Consider the following 25,025-nt stretch of genomic DNA (forward strand, 5'->3'; position numbering starts at 1 on the left):
ACTTACCTATTTTAACTTAATGGTTGCTTAAATTTGAGTGCATTTAAAAGCACTAAATTTTTACTCCCTATTTTGTTTTTGATGGCATATTTTACATTTATTTTGTGTATCACTTACCTAATTTTATTATTTTATTAGTTTTTCAATTTTTTTATTGAAGATAGTTAATTTACAATGTTGTCTTAGCTTCTGGTGTACAGCAAAGTGATTCGGTTATACATATACATTTTATATATATATATATATATATATAGTTTCTCATATTCTTTTCCATTATAGTTTATTACACGATATTGAAGAGTTCACTGTGATGTACAGTAGGTCCTTGTTGTTGATTCTATACACAGTAGCTTACAGCTGCCAATCCCAAACCCCTAATTTATCCCTCCCCTCACCCCTGCTTTCCCGTTTGGTAACCATAAGTTTGTTTTCTATGTCTGTGAGTCTGTTTCTGTTTTGTAAATAAGTTCACTTGTATCATATTTTAGATTCCACATATAAGTGATACCACGTGATATTTGTCTTCTTCTGACTTCACTTAGTATGATAATCTCTAGGTCCATCCATGTTGCTGCAAATGGCATGCTGCTGCAAATGACATTATTTCATTCCATTGTATATATACACCATATCTTCTTTATCCATTCATCTGCCAATGGACACTTAGGTTGCTTCCATGTCTTGGCTGTTGTAAATAGTGCTGCTATGAACACTGGGGGGTATGTGTCTTTTTGAATTAGAGTTATCTCCTGATATATGTCCAGGATTGGGATAGCTGGGTCATATGGTAACTCTATTTTTAGTATTTAAGGAAACCTCCATACTGCTTTCCATAGCGGCTGCACCAATTTACGTTCCCGCCAACAGTGTAGGAAGGTCCCTTTTTCTCCACATCCTCTCCAGCATTTATTATTTGTAGACTTTTTAATGATGGCCATTCTGACCAGTGTGAGGTAATACCTCACTGTAGTTTTGATTTGCATTTCTCTAATAATTAGCGATGTTGAGCATCTTTTCATGTGCTTATTGGGCATCTGTATGTCTCTGGAGAAATGTCTATTTATGTCATCTGCCCATTTTTTGATTATGTTGCCTTTTTGTTACTGAGTTGTATGAGCTGTTTCTATATTTTTAAAATTAATGCCTTGCTGATTACATTGTTCGCAAATATTTTCTCCCCATCTATAGGTTGTCTTTTCGTTTTGTTTATGGTTTCCTTAGCTGTGCAAAAGCTTCTGAGTTTGATTAGGTCCCATTTTATTATTTTTTATTTTATCTATTGCCTTGGGAGGCTGACCTAAGAAAACACTGCTACGATTTATGTCAGATAATGTTTTGCCTATGTTCTCTTCTCGGCGTTTTATGGCGTCATTTTCTTATATTTAAATCTTTAAGTCATTTTGAGTTTTTGTGTATGGTGTGAGGGGGTATTCTAACTTCATTGATTTACCTGCAGCTGTCTAACTTTCCCAACACCAGTTGCTGAAGAGACTGTCTTTTCTCCCCTGTATATTCTTGCCTCCTTTATTGAAGATTAACTGACTGTGGGTGTGTGAGGTTTATTTCCGGGCTCTCTATTCTGTTCCATTGGTCCATATGTCTGTTTTTGTGCCAATACCACACTGTTTTGATTACTGTAGCTTTGTAGTATTGCCTGAAGTCTGGGAGGGTTATGGCTCCAGCTTTGTTCTTTTTCCTCAAGATTGCTTTGGCAATTCTGGGTCTTTTATGGTTCCACATATATCTTAGGACTATTTGTTCTAGTTCTGTGAAAAATGTCATGGGTAATTTGATAGGGATAGCATTAAATCTGTAGACTGCTTTGGGTAGTACGGCCATTTTAACAATATTAATTCTTTCAATCCAAGAGCACGGGATACCTTTCCATTTTTTGAATCACCTTCAATTTCCTTTTTCAAAGTTTTATAGTTCTCAGAAAATAAGTCATTCATTTCCTTGGTCAGGTTTATCTGTAAGTATTTTATTTTTTTGGATGCAATTTTAAAAGGGATTTTTTTTTACTTTCCCTTTCTGATATTTCATTGTTAGTGTAAAGAAACGTAGCAGGTTTCTGTATGTTAATCTTGTATCCTGCTACCTTGCTGAATTTGTTTATCAGTTCTAGTAGTTTTTGTGTGGAGTCTTTAGGGTTTTCTATATATAGTATTGTGTCATCTGCATATAATGACAATTTTACCTCTTCCCTCCCAATTTGAATACCTTTTCTTTTTCTTGTCTGATTGTTTAGACTAGGACTTCCAGTACTATGTTGAATAGAAGTGGTGACAGTGGGCATCCTTATCTTGTTCCAGATTTTGGCAGGAAGGCTTTCAGCTTTTCACCATTGAGTATTGTGTTGGCTGTGGGTTTGTCATAAATAGCTTTTACTATGTAGAAATATATTCCTTCTATATCCACTTTGGTGAGAGTTCTTATCATGAATGGGTATTGAATTTTATCAAATGCTTTTTCTGCACCTATTGAGATGATCCTGTGGTATTTGTCTTCTCTTTTGTTGATGTGGTGTATTAAATTGATTGATTTGCATATGCTGAACCATCCTTGTGACCCTGGGATGAATCCAACGTGGTTGTGGTGTATCACCTTTTTTATGTGTTGGTGGATTCGGCTTGCTAATATTCTATTGAGGATATCTGCATCTATATTCATCAAAGATATTGGCCTGTAATTTTCTTTTTGGTACTGTCTTTGGTTTTGGTATTGGGGTGATAATGGCTTCATAGAATGACTTTGGGAGTGTTGTCTCCTCTATTTTGGAATAGTTTGAGAAAAATCGATATAAGTTCTTCTTTGTATGTCTGGTAGATTCCCCATTGAAGGCATCCAGTCCTGGACTTTTGTTTGCAGGGGTTTTTGTGTTTTTGTTTTTTGTTTTTGCTTATTATAGATTCTATTTCACTTCTAGTGATTGGGGTTTTCAAATTATCTATTTCTTCTTGATTCAGTTTTGGTGGGCTGTATGTTTCTAGAAACTTGTCCATTTCTTCTAGGTGGTCTAATATGTTAGCATATAATTGTTCACAGTATTACCTTATGGGGTTTTTTTTTTTTTTTTGTATTTCTGCAGTATTGGTTATTTCTCCTCCTTCATTTCTTATATTATTTATTTGGGTCCTCTCTCTTTTCTTCTTGGTGAGCCTGGCAAGAGGTCTATTGATTTTGTTTACCCTTTCAGAAAACCAGCTCTTGGTTTTATTATTTTTCTATTGTTTTTTTAATCTCTATTTTATTTATTTCCTCTCTGATCTTTATTATTTCCTTCCTTCTTTTGACTTTAGGTTTTGTTTGTTCTTCTTTTTCTAATTCTATTAGGTGGTAGGTTAGGTTGTCTATTTGAGATTTTTCTTGTTTTTTGAGGAAGGCCTGTATCACTATGAACTTCCCTCTAAGAACTGCTTTTGCTGCATCCATGGATTTCACATGGTTGTGTTTTCATTGTCACTTGTCTCAAGGTATTTTTAAATTTCCTCTTTGATTTCATCATTGACCCAGTGTTTTTTAGTAACATGTTGTTTAGTCTCCACATAATCGTTGTTTTTTTTTTCTCGTTTCTCTTTCTGTGGTTGATTTCTAGTTTCATGCCATTGTGATCAGAAAAGATGCTTGAAATAATTTCTATTCTCTTAAATTTGTTGAGGCTTGTTTTGCATCCTAGTATGTGGTCTATCCTAGAGAATGTTACATGTGCAGTTGAAAAGAGTGTGTATTTTAAGTCTTTTTTTTTTTTTTTCGGATGAAATGTCCTGAAAATGTCAATTAAATCTAACTGTTCTATTGTGTCAATTAGGATCTCTTGCCTTATTGATTTTCTGTCTGGAAGACTTGTCCATTGATATGAGTGGGGTGTTAAAGTCTCCTACTATTATTATATTCCTGTCAGTTTCTCCCTTTATGTCTGTTAGTATTTGTTTTATGTATTTAGGTGCTCCTATATTGGGTGCATATATGTTAATGAGTGTAATAACTTCTTCTTGTATTTATCTTTTTATCATTATATAGTGTCTTTATGACCTTTAAATCTTGTCTGATGTGAGTATTGTTACCTCTGCTTTCTTGTCATTCTGTTTGCATGAAATATCTTTTTCTATCCTCTCACTTTCAATCTTTGTGCGTCCTTCACCCTAAAGTGGGTCTTTTGTAGGCAGCATACTGTAGGTTCTTGTTTTATTATCCAGTCTGACACTCTGTCTTTTGACTGGAATATTTAGTTCACTAACATTTAAAGTAATTATTGATTGATATGTATTTATTGCCATTTTAAACCTTATTTTCCAGTTGATTTTGTATTTCTTCTTTGTTCCTCTTTTTCTTTTTCTTTTTCCTTTTGTGGTTTGATGGTTTTCTTTTGTATTATACTTGAGTTCTCTTTTGTTTGGTTTTTATGAATCTACTGTATGCTTTTGATTTGTTGTTACCCCTGTTTTTCAAGTATGTTAACCCACTACTATATACGTGCTTTAGACTGATAGTCATATAGGCTTAAACACATTCTTGAAAAAAAAATCTACATTTTCTTACTCCCCTCCCCGACACCTTATGATCCTGATGTCCTCTTTTACATCTTCATGTTTATCCTTCTGCTGTTCATTGTAGTTATCATCACTTTCACACACACGAAAAATTTTTAATCTATGTACTGGCTTATTTAAGTGATTTACTTTCCAATTGTGATTTTCTCTTCTCTATAGATTCTTGTTTCTTTTCTATTTGGGAAGTTTTCAGCCATAATTTTTTCAAATAAACTTTCGATCCCCTTTTCTCTTTCTTCTTCTCTGGGATCTGTATTATGCATAGGTCGGGATGCTTTATATTACCCCATAGGTCTCATACACTGCTTTCATTTTTTTTCATTTGTCTTTCTGTCTGCTGTTCTGATTGGGTGATTTTCATTATTCTATCTTTCAGATCACTTATTCATTTTTCTGCTTTAGTTTGCTATTTATTGCCTTTAGTTCAGCTTTCATCTTGGCAAATGAGTTTTCTAATTTTAATTGGCTCCTCTTTATAGTTTCTAGTACCTTGTTACAGTGATCTACATTTCTATTGATAGCCTTTCTTAATTCCTTCAGTATTTTTATTACCTCCTTTTTGAACTTGGGGTCTGGTAGATTGGAGAGGTCTGTTTCATTGTTTATTCTTTCAGGGGATTTCCCTTGTTCTTTTAATTGGGAGTGGTTCCTCTGCTTCTTCATTATCCTTATATTTCTCTGACTCTATAAATTTAGGAGAAATAGTTATCTACTGTGGTCTTGAAGGGTTGTGCTTATATGGGAGCATCCCTGTGTGGCCTGCATGAGTCTAATGTTTTTGGTGCAAGGGCTTTTAGTATGGGTGCCTGCCATGTCTTTCCTCAGGGTGTGCTGGCTGTTATCCCCTTGATACAGGGTGTGATTGGTGTTGTAGTGACCAGAGCCTGCACTGGATGTTGAGCGGGGCCTCCTCTTTGCTCTGTGGTTGTCAAAGCCCTGTCAGGAACAGGGTCTCTCCCCAGTTGTTGGAGTAGAAGCCCCCAGATCTGTTTGTGAGCTGCAGTGTGGGGTAGGTGGGACTGGAGCACTTCCACTGGGAGAGGAGTCACTGAGTATTCCTCCGCAGGAGCTGTCCACCAGGAAGTACGCTCTGTGGTGTTGTCCGGCACCCGTTGTGCACGCTCACAAAGTACACTGTTGTTGACACTGCCTTCAGGCCCACCTCAGCTGTGGGAATGTAGGACCAGGTGTCCTCAGGCACTGTGCTCACAAAGTCACCAGCACAGATCCACTGGCACAGATCTACTTATGTCAGGAACTGGGACCCATCATAGTCACGAGTAGTTGTGTACCTGGACCCACCATGGGAGCTACAGTATCAGTGCAGACCCTGGCCCTGGCTCCATGAGTGCCTGCCCACAAAGCTCACAGCTGCTAACTCCAGACCCACTCCAACCACAGGAGCACCAGTAATCTGTTCTGATGTCCCGCTAACAATGAGCTTACAAAGGCACCTCAGCGTAAATCCACTTAAGTTGCAAAGCCGCCAGACATGGCTCAGATTTCAGCCCTGCTTCCAAAGTCATGTGGCCCCTGGAGACCTGCTCAGATTTCAGCCCCGCTTCCATGTGTGGGCAACCCTCCCACACTTGCACACTCCCAAAGCTCATACAGGCAGAGCCATACCCACTGCAAGCACGCTGAGAATGAGGCTCCTATCGTGGGGCCCCACCTCTCCCTTTGCATGCATGTTAACCATGGGGCTTCTAAAGTGGACCTGGGCTCTGTCCTGCACACACTCCCAGTTGTGGACTGGCCAACACTCCAGCCCCTTCAGGCTATCTCCATGCAGCCAACCCCAGTCCTCTCCCCAGGTCTGTCCTCTGAAGCCCGAGTTTCAGCACCCAGCCCCCACGTGCACCATCAGATACATGTCTCCATCTGGGGAGTACAGCGAGGTAGCTAGGATTGTCTGTGTTGGTCTCTCTCTGTTCTGCCTGCCGCAAGCCAGCTGCTGTACTCTCCTCTGAGCCTTTGAAGCTCTAACCTTGCCAGTTAGAGTACTCTTGGTTGTAAGTTTTTTTCTTTCAGCACTTTGAATATATCATGCCAGTCCCTTCTGGCCTGTAAAGTTTCTGCTTAAAAATAAGCTGACAACCTTATGGGGGATTCCTTTTTACATAACTAGTTCCTGTGTGTGTGTGTGTGTGCGTGCGCGCACACACACACACGTGTCAATGATTTTAAGATTCTCTTTATTTTTAACTTTTAACATTTAATTATATTGTCTTTATGTGGGCCTCTTTGGATTCATCTTGTTTGGAACTCCTCCTGGGCTTCCTGGACTTGCATGCCTGTTTCCTTCACCAGGTTACGGAAGTTTTCAGCCATTATTTCTTCAAATAGGTTTTCTGTCCCTTTCTCTCTCTCTTCTCCTTCAAGAACCCCTATAATGCCAATGATAGTATGCTTGATGTTATCTCAGGGATCCCTTAAACTATCCTCATTTTTTAAAATCCTTTGTTCTTTTTGCTGTTTTGATTGGATAATTTCTACTACCCTGTCTTCCAGATTGCTGATCCATTCTTTTACATTCTCTAATCTGCTTTTGATTCCCTCTAGTGCATTTTTCATTTCAGTTATTGTATTCTTCAGTTCTGACTGGATCTTATATTTTCTATCGCTTTGAGCTCTTACTGAGTTCATCCACTCTTGTCCCAAGTTTGGAGATTCTTTATGACTATTACTTTGAACTCTTTATCTGGTAAATTGCTTATCTCTGCTTCATACAGTTTTCTTTCCCTGAGGTTTGGTCTTAGCTTTCATTGGAAGATATTCCTTTGTCTCCTCTGTGTTTGCCTAACTCTGTGTTTGTTTCTATGTATGAGGTATATCAGCTACATCTTCAGCCAAGTGCTCCGGGGGTATCCCCTTGTGTGGATGTGTGGGTGTGCCCTCCTGTTTTGGTTGGACCACAATTACTGCAGGCACACTGGTAGGTGGGATTGGTCCCCAGGCCAGCTGACTGTAAAGCCTGGCCATGACTGCTGTGGGCAGGCATAGCCTATCTTTAATTAATTCAGTATTTCAATCACATACAAATACACCATTTTTAAGCATAGTGAAAATTACATAATCATTGCAAGAACAAATTCTAAATTTTCATTAACTAGAATGAATACACTAGGCCAACACAGCAGTCACTAGCCACACGTAGCCACTGAGCACTTGAATTGTGGCTAGTCCAAATTGAGATGTACTCAACGCGTGAAATACACACTGGATTTCAAAGACTCAATTTTTTAAAAACGTAAATGTAATGATAATATTTTTGATAAACTGAGATAAATAGAATATATTAATTTCGTTTCTTTTTACCTTTTTAATGTGACTGCTAGAAAATTTTATACATAGGTGACTCATATTTCTATTGGACAGAGCTACACTAGAATATCTCAAGACTACCTCTTCCAATATGAAGAGTGTCAGAAATAAAGATATAAACCAGTTATAAAATAATGATTATTTCTCTTAAATATCTGGTGTTGGAGGTATCTTAAGGCTAATATATTTTTAAACCTTTTTTTTCCCACTAACCACTGCCACTAATTTTTTGAACCAGAAACCAGAGTTTCCTCTTATTAATATAATATATAGCATCCTAACTATTCTAGTGGAGTGGGTAGAATTATTTCAACAACACAAATCACAACAGAGGTGGTTAAAAGTAAAGAAATAATTAAGAAAGCAATTTATGTCATGGAGATAAAAACAAAAACCAAGGGTGGGCAGCTAAAGTGTGAGAATAGTTTGGAAAGGGCTGGGGATTGGGGGTTGAACACAAATCCTCCCCTGGCTTTGTGGTATGTAATCCTGGGACTTCAAGAAAATAACTTTTCCATATAGTGAGATTACTGAGAAGAATATGATACAAAGCAACAAGGGTTTTTTATTTTCCAAAGGATCTCAACATGAAGTTATGGCCACTGCAGGCATCAATTTTTATGAAGCTCCCCATCAGAGTCAACTCCAAATGTGTCAGTGCAGGCCACAGCTCTGCAGTATTTCCACTAAGTAGCAGCTTGAAGAGCCAGCCCATTAATGGTACAGCTCCCAGTAAGACCTTCTTATCACTGTTGTGTCTCTGTCACCATAAACTTTTAAACAGTAGGTCTGAGCCAATTCAATTAACTCTGTGATAATTCTACCAAGACAACAGATTAACATTTGAGTTAGGATCATCTTTTCCTCATAAGGAAAATGGTGCTTTTAAAAATATAACATATATTCAAACCTATAAATATATAATTGAACAGAGGATCTGAAACTAACTTGAACAATACCACATAGCTCATCTAAATATTTCAAAAGGAAAACATATACAATGCAGCCTTTACTTTTCTCACATACTATGAATAAGATAAATATTTTACACTGTGTTGGCTTAATACTCTTAATTTTTTTTTCAAATGTTCTTATGTTCTCTAAGATTTCCCTGAATGTTTCCTTTTCACTCTTATATTATTTGAGGAGGGAAAGGAGCAAGTGATTCTTCGACCTCTAAACAGAAATGACCTTATGTTTTAGTGACTATACTGATATTTTCCTATGCTTATATAACCATCATTCTATCTTTGCATCTAATAATGTCATGTTGTTTAACAACTGTACTTTTAAATTTAATACATTTTAATATTTGATAAAAGAAACATCACCTTTACTCTTCTTTTTAAAAATGTTGCCTAGTACTATTCATTTATCCTTCCATATGAATTTTAGAATCATTCTGTAAAGTTCTCAAAATGTAACAGTCAACAAATTATGTGGATAACCATTTGGAAAAAAACAAATATAGATTCCTACTAAATTCCTTATACCAAAATAATTTTCAGATCAAATATATTAAGAAGAAATTATAAAGCATTAGAAGAAATCTTGGCTTAGTAAGGATTTATAGTATGACAACAAAGATAAAAACCTTAAAGAAAAAACTAATAGAATTAAGTCATTCTAAACAATTGTTTATAAAACAATTGTATTTCCATAAAAATTACTAAGCAGAATTAAGGTAAACTGGGAAAACACACACAAGTGCAATGAAACAGCAAAGAGTTAATATATTTAATGTAGGAAGAGCTCTTTCAAAATAGTAAAATATAAATATACTTAAAAAAATGAGCGAAGAATTTAAATGAAGTTGTGGCCACCTCTGTTGGAGGACAGGGCTCTAAGCTGATTGTGTAATAGATAATGCACTTTCTCAATGGCTCTATAGTCATTATTAACATGTCCTCCCTCCTCCCCACAAGGACATAAGGTCATTTCTGTCCTTCAAATTTGAACAGCTAATAAATCAGAGAATCCAAGGGGTATGTTCTATTTCCCAGTAATGACTGACACTTTGGTGCTGGGGTTTTATGGGGGGAGGGGGTAGTTTTTGTTTAGCTTGTGTGGGATTGTGTGTGAGGGGAAGTTTTGATTGTTTTTTTTTCTTTTCCTTTGTGAGCTGTTGACGACTGAAGTAGAACAAGTATGTCTTCAGGTAAAGAGAGGGATTTCTCAACCCACTTTCTGTGATGTCAGACTATTGGAGAAACCCTTTCAGCTGCTTTCCAGATGTACCTAAATTCAGTCAGATATTTTGAATTAAGAAACCTGAAGTCCTGACAGATCATATACTCCAAGGAAATACATCAGGGACAGATAATTGGCTGAAAACACTGACGCTTCAACATGACACATTTTTATAGAACATTTCTACCAGGGGGTACTGACTTGATTACTCCCACAAGGACCACACTGCCTTTGTGTTTAATGTAATGCAATCTGTGTACCTTCTAATCATATATCTTCAAAAGTTTCTCATTTTTATAAAAAATCATGCCAGTAAGCTAGATGTTGAATGTATGTAAACAGCATTTGGTAACTGTGCTAAGAGGCTACAAAAGTGCATTATTGGTTTAAAAATTTTTTTTTTTAGTTCTGATTTGGTTGGATAAGGTTTCATTATGACCTCTTCTGGGTCTCAGGCTCTAATGCTTGATTGAAATAGAAGAAAATATACTGGTTTTTGAAAATCAGTGTATTGTGACTTGAACTGCTATACATTCTTCCACACAATATGTCAGAGTGATTAGTGCTTTGTACATTTAGACATTCTTATTTTATTGCTGTGAAAGAAAAAATATGCTGAATTGATAGAAAGCAAGTATTCTCCTAATTAACAAAGTTTAAAATATTATCTCTACTGATTTAAATTACAACAGATTTTGATAAATAAAATAACCAGAAAAAAAAAGAGCAAATAAAAGAACACAAATAATTTACAAAAGAATGGAAATAGCCATAAGTAGATGAAAAAAATGCTCAATCTCATTCATAATTAAAGAAATACAAATTAAAACAAATAATCAGATATCATTTTTTCCACCTATCAGATTGACAAAGACAAGCCTAAAAGTAGGAGAAATTTTTAAAAATAATAAAATAAATAATAGTGCCCAATACTGAGAGTGGCAGGAAATGGACAATATTGAGAAAGCGTGAGGAAATGGACATTCCCAAACACTGTTGGTGAAAGTGTGTATCAATGCACCTTTGAAGAGTACTTTGACAATATATATTAAAATCTTTAACAATGTACGACTACTCTGATGCAGCAATCTCACTTCTAGGGTCATTTCCTAAGAAAATAAATAGACATATACTCCTAAATATTTAAATAAGGATGTTCACCTATGCACGACTTATAAGAGTGAAAAAGTAAAAAAACTAAATGTTCCACAACAAAAGACTGGTTATATAAATTAAGACATTTAATGGTAGACTGAACTTCTATACAATCATTATGACTCACATGTATGGACATGTCGTATTTAAAAAGGAAAATTTTTAACTTGTGAAAATTAAATAAAATATTGCATTATAAAGTGCTTAGCATACTGCTTGTCACATTGTAAGCATATAATTTACATTTTCACATTATGTTTTATGGAAAATTTCAAACGTATACAATATGGAAAGAGTAAGATGATGAACCCCTATACATCACCTAGCTTCAACAATTATCAACATTTTGCCATTCTTAGTAATTTTTTAAGTTTGCAACTATTCCTCTCTTCCCATACACACACACACAGTGTTTTTCCTACCAAATGTACATGAATGTAATGTACATGGCATAAAAACATGTACATTAAAGTCAGAAGAAATTTACACGCAAATGTTAACCATGGTAAATCTCTAAAGGATGGAATTATGAGTGATTTTATTTAATTCTCATTTCATCTACATTTTCTCATTTTTCTAAAATGAACATGTATTATGTCATTTTAATAGCTGACTAAAAGAAAAAAATCAAGCAAATATATGACTCAAAGAGTGAGAAGTTATTCTGAACTCCACTTTTTTTTTTTTGGTCACATGGCTTGAGGGATCTTAGTTCCCCGACCAGGGATTGAACTGCCCACGGCAGTGAAAGCGCTGAGTCCTAACCACTGGACCACCAGGGAATTCCCTGAACTCCACTTTTAGATGTTAAAAAATACAGAAGAAAAAACTTTACATCAAAATTTTTTTTCAAATTGGGGGGAAGTGTGGATGTTGATATCCATTTACCCAGTCTGCAAGATTTTCTACCTTTATTGTTCAATGGTGATTCACATATCAACAAAATGCAATGTTTCAACCTTAACTGGAGTCCAAGACATTATTTCACACAACTCAGGAAATCTGAACAGACTAGATATTAAATTATTTAAGAAGTTATTTAGTCTGTTAATGTGACTCTGGTATGTTTATTTTTTTTAAGTCCTATCTGTTGGGAAATAAGACAATGTCTGTGATTTGCTCTGTAATATTCCAGCCAAAAGTAAAAAGTAGGGAAGGATGAAACAAATTTGGCAAAATGAGTTGTTGCTCAAAGAGTCTTAGTCTTGCAAGCTGAAAAAGTTCTAGAGATTTGTTACACAACAAGGGGCATATAGTTAACACTACTGTACTCTTTAAAATGGTTAAGATGGTAAGTTTTAATGCTTTTTACCACAATTTTTTAAAAGACTGGCAAAATGATAACTATTATTGCTGGGTAATGAGTATACAGAAATTTATTTAAAAAAAATTTTTTAAATGAGGACCACAAGGGAGAAAGAAATATAAGTAACATTTTTTACTTAATCAGAGCAGTTTTAGTTTAAAGAAAACTATCAGAAGAATAATTCTAATACCTTTAAGTAGGGAAAACAAACGTTGGCTTTTTAAAGGCATCTTACTCTAGCCCCAGCTAAATTATAGTAAATAAAAATCTCATTTTTACTAACAATGAAGCTTTAATTATGCTGAGTAATCACAATAGTAATTTGAAAAAAGGATCTACAATCAACAATAAGCATACTACATAGATGAATAATTGAGAACTTAAAAAGTAGGACTCAATTTTCTATTTTGCCAATCTGAAGCCTACAATATCTTATAGCTATTTATGTTTATACAGTGCTTTAGCATTCAGGCCAAAAAATGCTGGTCTAGACATCCAGGATTTTACTGGCCCACTCTGGCTGCATAGCTTGCTGCAGCCTAGTAAGTAATTTTGTTCCTTGAGATTGCTGTGGGCCCCTCTTGCCATTCTGAGTAGACTCACTAACAGCAGAGCCATTTGTGGTAGCTTACTAGCCTGCTGATATTTCAGGGGGGATGATTAAAAGCCAATATATTACTGAGACTTAGAGCAGCAAATAATACAGATTGTTTCTTAAAAAAAATTTTTTTTAGAGCTTCTCTCTAGCTCTCTTAACTTCTCCAGTAATTCTCTCTTCTATAAAACTGAGATAACTACCAACCTTGACAAATTATCATGGTATTAAACAGATAACATATAACTATATATTCTAGATAACTACATTTAGAAGAAGCATTGAGACAGTGTCTAGCACACAGAAGATGGTCACAAATATTCATTACCCTCTATTTTCATTTCCCTTTTATTCTTGGTTTTTAATTGAAAAAGCAAACAAACTGAATATGTTCTAAGAAGAAAGTTCCTAAATTAGGTAGCTAATTTTTTGTTTTGTTTAAGCCATTACTTTTTCATTAAAAAACAGTTTCTAGTAGTGTTCTAAGAAGTGTTTCTGTTGCCACAAAGATACTGCTTTTAGCTAGCGTGAATCTTTCAATATTTGTGTCCAAACAGGTGGACTGGCCGAAGCTCCCTGGCTGAGGGACCTCAGCCAAGGCACCCCGAACTATCAGAGATGGAACAAGACACAGACAGAAGTGGAACCAAGGCAAGAGCCAGAAACAGCCAGAATAAGTAAGCCAGAGCCAGAAAGAAATGGAAAAGGAGACAGAGAGAGCAGGGGTAGAAAGAGAAAAGGAGAGAGGGAGAGACCGAGATTAGGAGAGTGAAACAAATGTGAGTGTGGAGTGAGCATGAGAATGCAAGACAGCGACAGAGTGAGAGAGCAAGAAAGAGCACGAGTGAGGAGTTAGGAACTGCTGAGGAAAGCAGCAAGCAAGGGAGCAAGAGGGAGTGGGGACATGGGTGGACATGGTGAGCACATGCGCACTGCATTAAGCTAGCTCAAATTTAATCAAAACCTCTCTGCCTCTCATTATCCCAAAATGTCTTAAACTTACCTGAATTATCTCTGATTGTTCAGCCAGAGCCTTCCTTTGTGCCTCCAGAGAAGATACCTGTTGCTGATAAATCAAGCGCTGCTTCTCCCAGTCCAGTGATTTCTGACGAAATTCCTGAAGAGGCAATTAAGGTACTTAACTTCTAAGTGCTTCCCCTTGCTGTCACTACTTTCCAGATTCACTTTTACTTTAATTTTTCCCCAGGTCCCTGGGTACACATGCACCTTTCTCCACAGCAGGAGCCCCATTACTCACTTAGCTGATAGAACTATAGAGTAATACTAAATTCCTTACATACTGTGCCTCTGGAGATCTGTCTTTCTAAATTTAACACCCTAATGGTGAAGAGTATGAAACACAGATGCTAAATACTGGATTCATGATTTTCAAAGATCTGCTGCCACCTAAGGGTTGCTAATAATTTTTTTAGTGATTTTTCAGAAAACTGATGCTAAGATAATGAAAATTTCAAAATATGATTACAGATATCCCTCACTGCCCAAATTCTTGACATCCAAACCCAGGAACTGAACAGATTCAACTAAATTTTCAGATAAATCCCTGGGCAGCCCAATTCTTATCAGTGTCTAAAACTCAGGAACCAAATAGATTCAGTTAACACAGTATCCTTTGATATCCAAATTTTTATTATCTCAACAGAACTGCAAAGACATGAATAACAAGAAATATCTGTATTAAATTTTAACAGATATCTGTAACCCAAAGCCAAACAGTTCAAAATTAATGATGGATCAATAGTAACTTCAAGTTGCATGATCAAGAAAATGAGCCCAGTATTTATGAAAATGAGGCAAACCAAAGGGAAAGGAAACTCAGTCTTTCCATCACTGTCCTCCAGGAGCCTCAACTCCAGAAGTCTCATGCTAGCTTAGGGTAATTACTGTTCACCAGCTGATACTCACTTATTCATTATTTCTACCATATACATGCCAGGTACTGTTCTAGGTGCTGGGGATACAGTATTTAACAAAACAAAAATTCTAGCCCCACTCAGTTGGAGGGAGATAGGCAACACATTCATTGTACAGTACATTAGATAGTAATACAGTCACCCCTCAGTATCTGTGGGGAACTAGTTCCAGGCCTCTGCAGATTCTAAAATCCACAGATGCTCACGTCCCTTATATAAAATGGTGTATTATTCACATATAACCAATGCGCATCCTCCCATATACTTGAAATCATTTCTAGATTACTTATAATACCTAATACAATGTAAATGCTATGTAAATAGTTGTAAATACAATGTAAATGCTGTGTAAATAGTTGCTTGCGCATGACAGATTCAAGGTTTGCTTTTTGGAACTTTCTGGAATTTTCTTCCCCCAGAATATTTTAGATCCATGGTTGGTTGAATCCATGGATGCGGAACCCACAGATACAGAAGGCCAACTGTACCTGTTTTGGGGAAAACAGAGCATGAAGTGCTCAGAGTTGGGGGCTGCAATTTTAAAAAGGAGTGGCCACATTGAGTAACATTTAAGTAAACACCAAGGGAGACAGGGATGAAGTTATACTATTCTGGGAAGAGGGAACAGCAAGTACAAGGCCTTGAAGTGGAAGCATCCTGGTATGTTCAAGGATGAGCAAGGAGGTTGGTGTGGCTGGAATAAGTGAGTAAAAGGAAAAAAAGGAAGGGAAAGGTCAGAGTTAACAGGCGGTGAGACTACGTAGGTCATTATGATAACTTTGTCTTTTAAGAGAAGCTACTGGAAGGCTTATGTACAGGAGAGGACATGATTTGACTTACATTACAACAGAATCATTCTGGCTATTGTGCTGGGAAAAGAGAAATCAAGGGTGACTCCAAGGTTTTTAGGCTTGAGCAATCTGAGGAATGGAGTTGCCATTAACTAAAACAGAAATGGTGCTGGAAGATGGAAGAGAAAAAAATCAGGACCTTTATTTTGGACATGTCAAGTTTGAGACAGCTTTAGACATTGGAGATGTGAAACAGGAGGTTGCAAATTATTCTGTAGCAAAAAGGAGAGGTCAGGACTAGATATACAAATGTGGGAATTATCAACATATACACAATGCTTAAAACTATGAGACTGAATGATATCACCAAGGGAGTGGGCCTAGACAAAAAAAAGAAGAGTACAATGACACAACCGTAAGGTGTTTCAATGCTAAAAGGTTGGGGAACAAAAGAGACTGAGAAAGAGTGGCAAACAAGGTAGGAGAAAACCCAGGAAAGTGCAATCGTTCTCCAAGCCAAATCCAGAAAGAGTTGTAAGGAGGACGGAGACCAGCTGGGTCCAATGTTGCAGACAGGATGGGGAAGATGAGGGCTGGCCACAGGCTTGAGTAATGGGGAAGTCACTGGTGACCTCCATGCAGATAGCTTCTGCAGAGAGAGGGGGCAAAAGCCTCACTGAGTGGGTGTAAGAAAAATGGAAGGAAAGGAACTGGAGACAAGTATAGGTACTTAAAGTAGTTTACTTATAAAATGAAGGAGAAAAATGGGGCAGTATCCAGAGGATGAAGAGAGAGGTCAAGAAAGGATATTTAAGAGGGGGGAAGTTTGCATATTTAAGAGGGGGGAAGTTTGGTGGAAAATATCCAGGAGGGAGGAAAAACCTGAAGATGCAGAAGAGAGGAGCATTTCTAGAGTGATGTCGTGGGTAGGGAATAGGGAGAGCATGGACAGTCCCTCTAGCAGGAAGGCAGAGTATATGGGTGCAGTTGCAAATAGGCAGGTAGACACAAGGTTGGAAGTTTGTGAAAATTATCTTCTATTTTCTCAATGAAATAGAAAGAAAGATCATCCCCAAAAGTGAGGATGTGGGGCAAAGTGTTGAAAATTCAAGAAAAGAGAAAGTATGAAACAGTCATTATGGAAAGTAGGAGAGTGAGGGGAAATATAATATGATTCTGGGCAGCATGAGGACCCATTTGAGGTGAGTGACCATGAATTTAAAATGAGGCCAGTCAGTTTTTCAGGGATTAACCAAGATGGTGGAGTAGAAGGACGTGCTCTCACTCCCTCTTGTGAGAGCACCAGAATCACAACTGGCTGCTGGACAATCATCGACAGGAAGACACTGGACTTCACCAAGGAGGATGCCCCACGTCCAAGGACAGAGGAGAAGCCACAGTGAGACGGTAGGAGGGGCGCAATCAGAGTAAAATCAAATCCCATAACTGCTGGGTGGGTGACTCACAGACTGGCAAACACTTATACCACAGAAGTCCACCCACTGCAGTGAAGGTTCTGAGCCCCATGTCAGGCTTCCCAACCTGGGTGTCCGGCAACGGGAGGAAGAATTCATAGAGAATCAGACTTTGAAGCCTAGTGGGAATTGATTGCAGGACTTCGACAGGACTGGGGGAAACAGAGACCCCACTCTTGGAGGGTGCACACGGAATAGTGTGCGCATCAGGACCCGGGGGAAGGAGCAGTGACCCTGGGGGTGACTGAACCAGACCTACCTGCTAGTGTTGGAGGGTCTCCTGCAGAGGCGGGGGCTGGCTCTGTTTCACCGTGGGGACAAGGACACTGGCAGCGGAGGTTCGGGGAAGTACTCCTTGGCGTGAGCCCTCCCAGAGTCTGCCATTAGCCCCACCAAAGAGCCCAGGTAGGCTCCAGTGTTGGGTTGCCTCAGGCAAAACAACCAACAGGGAGGGAACCCAGCCCCACCCATCAACACTCAAGTGGATTAAAGTTTTACGGAGCTCTGACCACCACAGCAACAGTCAGCTCTACCCACCACCAGAGGCTCCCATCAAGCCTCTTAGATAGCCTCAACCACCAGAGGGCAGACAGCAGAAGCAAGAAAAACTACAATCCTGCAGCCTGTGGAACAAAAACCACATTTACAGAAAGATAGACAAGATGAAAAGGCAGAGGGCTATATACCAGATGAAGGAACAAGAAAAAACCCCAGAAACACAACTAAATGAAGTGGAGATAGGCAACCTTCCAGAAAAAGAATTCAGAATAATGATAGTGAAGATGATCCAGGACCTCGGAATAAGAATGGAGGCAAAGATTGAGAAGATGCAAGAAATGATTAACAAAGACCTAGAAGAATTAAAGAACAAAGAAACAGAGATAACCAATACAATAACTGAAATGAAAACTACACTAAAAGGAATCAATAGCAGAATAACTGAGGCAGAAGAACGGATAAGTGACCTGGAAGACAGAATGGTGGAATTCACTGCTGCGGAATAGACTAAAGAAAAAAGAATGAAAAGAAATGAAGACAGCCTAAGAGACCTCTGGAACAACATTAAACGCAACAACATTCGCATTATAGGGGTCCCAGAAGGAGAAGAGAGAGAGAAAGGACCAGAGAAAATATCTGAAGAGATTATAGTTGAAAACTTCCCTAACATGGGAAAGGAAATAGCCACCCAAGTCCAGGAAGCGCAGAGAGTCCCATACAGGATAAACCCAAGGAGAAACACGCCAAGACACATAGTAATCAAAGTGGCAAAAATTAAAGACAAAGAAAAATTATTGAAAGCAGCAAGGGAAAAATGACAAATAACATACAATGGAACTCCCATAAGGTTAACAGCTGATTTCTCAGCAGAAACTCTACAAGCCAGAAGGGAGAGGCATGATATACTTAAAGTGCTGAAAGGGAAGAACCTACAACCAAGATTACTCTACCCGGCAAGGATCTCATTTAGATTTGATGGAGAAATCAAAAGCTTTACAGACAAGCAAAAGCTAAGAGAATTCCGCACCACCAAACCAGCTCTACAACAAATGCTAAAGGAACTTCTCTAAGTGGGAAACACAAGAGAAGAAAAGGACCTACCAAAACAAACCCAAAACAATTAAGAAAATGGTCATAGGAACATACATATCGATAATTACCTTAAACGTGAATGGATTAAATGCTCCAACCAAAAGACACAGACTTGCTGATGGATACAAAAACAAGACCCATATATATGCTGTCTACAAGAGACCCACTTCAGACCTAGGGACACATACAGAATGAAAGTGAGGGGATGGAAAAAGATATTCCATGCAAATGGAAATCAAAAGAAAGCTGGAGTAGCTATACTCATATCAGATAAAATAGACTTTAAAATAAAGAATGTTACAAGAGACAAGGAAGGACACTACATAATGATCAAGGGATCAATCCAAGAAGAAGATATAACAATTATAAATATATATGCACCCAACATAGGAGCACCTCAATACATAAGGCAACTGCTAACAGCTATAAAAGAGGAAATTGACAGTAACACAATAATAGTGGGGGACTTTAACACCTCACTTACACCAATGGACAGATCATCCAAAATGAAAATAAATCAGGAAACAGAAGCTTTAAATGACACAATAGACCAGATAGATTTAATTGATATTTATAGGACATTCCATCCAAAAACAGCAGATTACACGTTCTTCTCAAGTGCACACGGAACATTCTCCAGGATAGATCACATCTTGGGTCACAAATCAAGCCTCAGGAAATTTAAGAAAATTGAAATCATATCAAGCATCTTTTCTGACCACAATGCTATGAGATTAGAAATCAATTACAGGGAAAAAAACGTAAAAATCACAAACACATGGAGGCTAAACAATACGTTACTAAATAACCAAGAGATCATTGAAGAAATCAAAGAGGAAATCAAAAAATACCTAGAGACAAATGAGAATGAAAACACGACGACCCAAAACTTATGGGATGCAGCAAAAGCAGTTCTAAGAGGGAAGTTTATAGCTATACAAGCCTACCTAAAGAAACAAGAAAAATCTCAAGTAAACAATCTAACCTTACACCTAAAGAAACTAGAGAAAGAAGAACAAACAAAACCCAAAGTTAGCAGAAGGAAAGAAATCATAAAGATCAGAACGGAAATAAATGAAATAGAAACAAAGAAAACAATAGCAAAGATCAATAAAACGAAAAGCTGGTTCTTTGAGAAGATAAACAAAATTGATAAGCCATTAGCCAGACTCATCAAGAAAAAGAGGGAGAGGACTCAAATCAATAAAATCAGAAATGAAAAAGGAGAAGTTACAACAGACACTGCAGAAATACAAAGCATCCTAAGAGACTACTACAAGCAACTTTATGCCAATAAAATGGACAACCTGGAAGAAATGGACAAATTCTTAGAAAGGTATAACCTTCCAAGACTGAACCAGGAAGAAACAGAACATATGAACAGACCAATCACAAGTAATGAAATTGAAACTGTGATTAAAAATCTTCCAACAAACAAAAGTCCAGGACCAGATGGCTTCACAGGTGAATTCTATCAAACATTTAGAGAAGAGCTAACACCTATCCTTCTCAAACTCTTCCAAAAAATTGCAGAGGAAGGAACACTCCCAAACTCATTCTATGAGGCCACCATCACCCTGATACCAAAACCAGACAAAGACACTACAAAAAAAGAAAATTACAGACCAATATCACTGATGAATATAGACGCAAAAATCCTCAACAAAATACTAGCAAACAGAATCCAACAACACATTAAAAGGATCATACACCACGATCAAGTGGGATTTATCCCAGGGATGCAAGGATTCTTCAATATACGCAAATCAATCAATGTGATACACCACATTAACAAACTGAAGAATAAAAAGCATATGATCATCTCAATAGATGCAGAAAAAGCTTTTGACAAAATTCAACACCCATTTATGATAAAAACTCTCCAGAAAGTGGGCATAGAGGGAACCTACCTCAACATAATCAAGGCCATATATGACAAACCCACAGCAAACATCATTCTCAACGGTGAAAAACTGAAAGCATTTCCTCTAAGATCAGGAACGAGACAAGGATGTCCACTCTCACCACTATTATTCAACATAGTTCTGGAAGTCCTAGCCACAGCAATCAGAGAAGAAAAAGAAATAAAAGGAATACAAATTGGAAAAGAAGAAGTAAAACTGTCACTGTTTGCAGATGACATGATACTATACATAGAGAATACTAAAACTGCCACCGGAAAACTGCTAGAGCTAATTAATGAATATGGTAAAGTTGCAGGATACAAAATTAATGCACAGAAATCTCTTGCATTCCTATACACTAAGGATGAAAAATCTGAACGAGAAATTAAGGAAACACTCCCATTTACCACTGCAACAAAAAGAATAAAATACCTAGGAATAAACCTACCTAGGGAGACAAAAGACCTGTATGCAGAAAACTATAAGACACTGATGAAAGAAATTAAAGATGATACCAACAGATGGAGAGATATACCATGTTCTTGGATTGGAAGAATCAATATTGTGAAAATGACTATACTACCCAAAGCAATCTACAGATTCAATGCAATCCCTATCAAATTACCAATGGCATTTTTTACAGAGCTAGAACAAATCATCTTAAAATTTGTATGGAGACACAAAAGACCCCGAATAGCCAAAGCAGTCTTGAGGGAAAAAAACGGAGCTGGAGGAATCAGACTCCCTGACTTCAGACTATACTACAAAGCTACAGTAATCAAGACAATATGGTACTGGCACAAAAACAGAAATATAGATCAATGCAACAGGAGAGAAAGCCCAGAGATAAACCCACGCACCTATGGTCAACTAATCTATGACAAAGGAGGCAAAGATATACAATGGAGAAAAGACAGTCTCTTCAATAAGTGGTGCTGGGAAAACTGGACAGCTACATGTAAAAGAATGAAATTAGAATACTCCCTAACACCATACACAAAAATAAACTCAAAATGGATTAGAGACCTAAATGTAAGACCGGACACTATAAAACTCTTAGAGGAAAACATAGGAAGAACACTCTTTGACATAAATCACAGCAAGATCTTTTTTGATCCACCTCCTAGAGTAATGGAAATAAAAACAAAAATAAACAAATGGGACCTAATGAAACTTCAAAGCTTTTGCACAGCAAAGGAAACCATAAAGAAGACGAAAAGACAACCCTCAGAATGGGAGAAAATATTTGCAAACGAATCAACGGACAAAGGATTAATCTCCAAAATATATAAACAGCTCATTCAGCTCAATATTAAAGAAACAAACAACCCAATCCAAAAATGGGCAGAAGACCTAAATAGACATTTCTCCAAAGAAGACATACAGACGGCCACGAAACACATGAAAAGATGCTCAACATCACTAATTATTAGAGAAATGCAAATCAAAACTACAATGAGGTATCACCTCACACCAGTTAGAATGGGCATCATCAGACAATCTACAAAGAACAAATGCTGGAGAGGGTGTGGAGAAAAGGGAACCCTCTTGCACTGTTGGTGGGAATGTAAATTGATACAGCCACTATGGAGAACAATATGGAGGTTCCTTAAAAAACTAAAAATAGAATTACCATGTGACCCAGCAATCCCACTACTGGGCATATACCCAGAGAAAGCCGTAATTCAAAAAGACACATGCACCCGAATGCTCATTGCAGCACTATTTACAATAGCCAGGTCATGGAAGCAACCTAAATGCCCATCAACAGACAAATGGATAAAGAAGTTGTGGTACATATATACAATGGAATATTACTCAGCCATAAAAAGGAACGAAATTGAGTCATTTGTTGAGACGTGGATGGATCTAGAGACTGTCATACAGAGTGAAGTAAGTCAGAAAGAGAAAAACAAATATCGTATATTAACGCATGTATGTGGAACCTAGAAAAATGGTACAGATGAGCCGGTTTGCAGGGCAGAAGTTGAGACACAGATGTAGAGAACAGACATATGGACACCAAGGGGGGAAAACTGCGGTGGGGTGGGGATGGTGGTGTGCTGAATTGGGCGATTGGGATTGACATGTATACACTGATGTGTATAAAATTGATGACTAATAAGAACCTGCCGTATAATAAAACAAACAAACAAAACAACTAATACTAAACTTTCATTGGGTTATTTGTATGGAAATATGTTAATATAAATGTTTCAGACATTACATGAAATTTCTAAAAATCTTATATGTTCTGATATAATGTTATAAGTCATAATTCTAGTTATTACTTTAAAATGTATATCTCAGAAATAACTAATTTTCTTGTCAACTGCATTATTATGAACTTTCATCAAATCTTTAACCGTGGTCATTTTTAAGTCTTTTGTCATTTACAGACAGTTCTGGGTGTACTCCGATGCTTTTGCAAATATGTTCCTATAAAAGGGTTTCATCTTCAAGAAATTCATGGAAAAGACTCTGACAAGTACAGGTTTCTGGTAACTGACTGTACTGCTGAACTGAATGAATAAGCATTTTCAGAACTCTAATGAAAAACTGATGAACTCATAAAAGTGCTAACAAAAGATCAAGATGAAAAAAAAAATTAATTACATGGGACTGAGTGAACTGATGAGGATGAGTATAATTTTTGTGACTTTCTGTTTGAATTAAAATAAAAAAAAAATCCCACAAGGACTCAGAGGCAAAGAATATACAAATCAATTTTCACTGCAAAGTAAAGGAGCTGTTACAGTGGAGGATTACTGGACTGAATGTCAATATTATGACATAGTATGAGTGTGTTTCATGTTTGGTAATTGCAATCATTGTTGCTTTTGTTGTGGTCATCCATGTACAATGCTTGGTGTCAGTCTATTTATCTCTTGTAAAAATAAAATACAGTGTGTGTGTGTGTGAAAAAATAAAAAAAATAATAATAAAAGCCCCTCAAAAAAAAAATAAATAAAAAATAAAAATAAATTACAAAAAATAAAAAAAATTAAAAAAAAATAAAGCTTTTCTGGGACTTCCCTGGTGGTCCAGTGGTTAAGAATCCACCTTCCAATACAGGGGATACGGGTTCGATCCCTGGTTGGGGAACTAAGATCCCACGTGCCCCGGGGCAGCTAAGCCCGTGTGCCGCAACTACTACTGAGCCTGAGCGCTCTAGAGCCCGATCGCCACAACTAGAGAGAAGCCTGCGCTGTGCAAGAAGAGCCTGTGCACTGTAACGAAAGATCCTGAGTGCCGCAACTAAGACCCCAAGCAGCCAAAAAAAAAGAAAAGAAAAGATATTCAGTATTTTCCAGATCAAAACATCCTTTCCAACCCTTAGGAGTTTTGACTCCAGCTTAGAAACAGTCCTCTGCACCAAGTGCTATGGTCCCTGGCTGTGAGCCTATATCTCTTACCTCTGTTCCTTGTTTCTTGGCTGCTTTGGCCACCTTGCCACTCAGTTTCACTTCCAAATTTGGACTTCCTTATGCATGAGTCATAATGCAGTAAGCAATGATTGTATGTGCTGAGGCCCAGCTGCAGTGGAGCACGAAGTTTGGACCTTTTCTCTTGGTCCAGCCACCTTGCCTCTCTTCTAGAACCAGGTGCCCTGTTCCACCTGGCCTGCCTGTCCCAGTGCCCACCAGGCCTGGTGGCTGAGCTTGAGCTAAGAAGTAAAGAAACCTGTGGGTAGGTGTGAGCAGAAGTAGGGGCTGGAGATGAGTGTTGGGGGTGGCTCCATACAGAGTCAGAGGGAGACCAGGTGAGGAGTGCAGTTTGGTGGTTGCAGCTGAATGACCACTCATTACATAGGATTTGTGCTGCTTATGAACATTCCTTGTTTGTTCTCAATTTCAAGCATACAGAGAGGCACAAATATGGAGGAAGTCTCTTTGCAAGAACTGGCCAGGGATCTGTGAGTCAGGCATGTCAAAGTTTAATATACTGTTTCCTGCCTTTTCACATAAGTGGTAGAAATCTGTATTTTATTAAAAATTTAAATAGCAACATTTACCACCACAACTATTACCACCACATCCACTGTTTACTGAGCACATGCTATTTGCTATGTGCTTTACTTATGTTACCCCTAATCTTTATAATTCTAGGGAGCAGGGATTATTTTTCCAATTTTACTAATAAGAAAATTGAGGTGCAGAACAGTTAAACTATTTACACAAGGTTATACAGCTAATAATTTGCAGAATCAG

At 37.5% G+C, this 25,025-nt stretch overlaps 1 protein-coding gene across 11 annotated transcripts in view; it reads right to left on the minus strand.

Annotated features, from left to right (window-relative positions):
* CEP63 (centrosomal protein 63) overlaps positions 1-25,025 on the minus strand; it is an 85,853-nt gene that overhangs the window by 30,892 nt on the left and 29,936 nt on the right. For 10 of the 11 annotated variants that reach the window (XM_061194637.1, XM_061194643.1, XM_061194639.1 and 7 more), the window contains one exon: positions 14,124-14,237. In XM_061194637.1, the coding sequence (XP_061050620.1) occupies positions 14,124-14,237 (114 nt within the window). The remainder of the gene's footprint in view (positions 1-14,123; positions 14,238-25,025) is intronic. The other variant, XM_061194635.1, reaches the window with a different exon arrangement.

The sequence above is a fragment of the Eubalaena glacialis genome, chromosome 6 (assembly GCF_028564815.1).
Source record: "Eubalaena glacialis isolate mEubGla1 chromosome 6, mEubGla1.1.hap2.+ XY, whole genome shotgun sequence".
NCBI classification, from domain to species: domain Eukaryota; kingdom Metazoa; phylum Chordata; class Mammalia; order Artiodactyla; family Balaenidae; genus Eubalaena; species Eubalaena glacialis.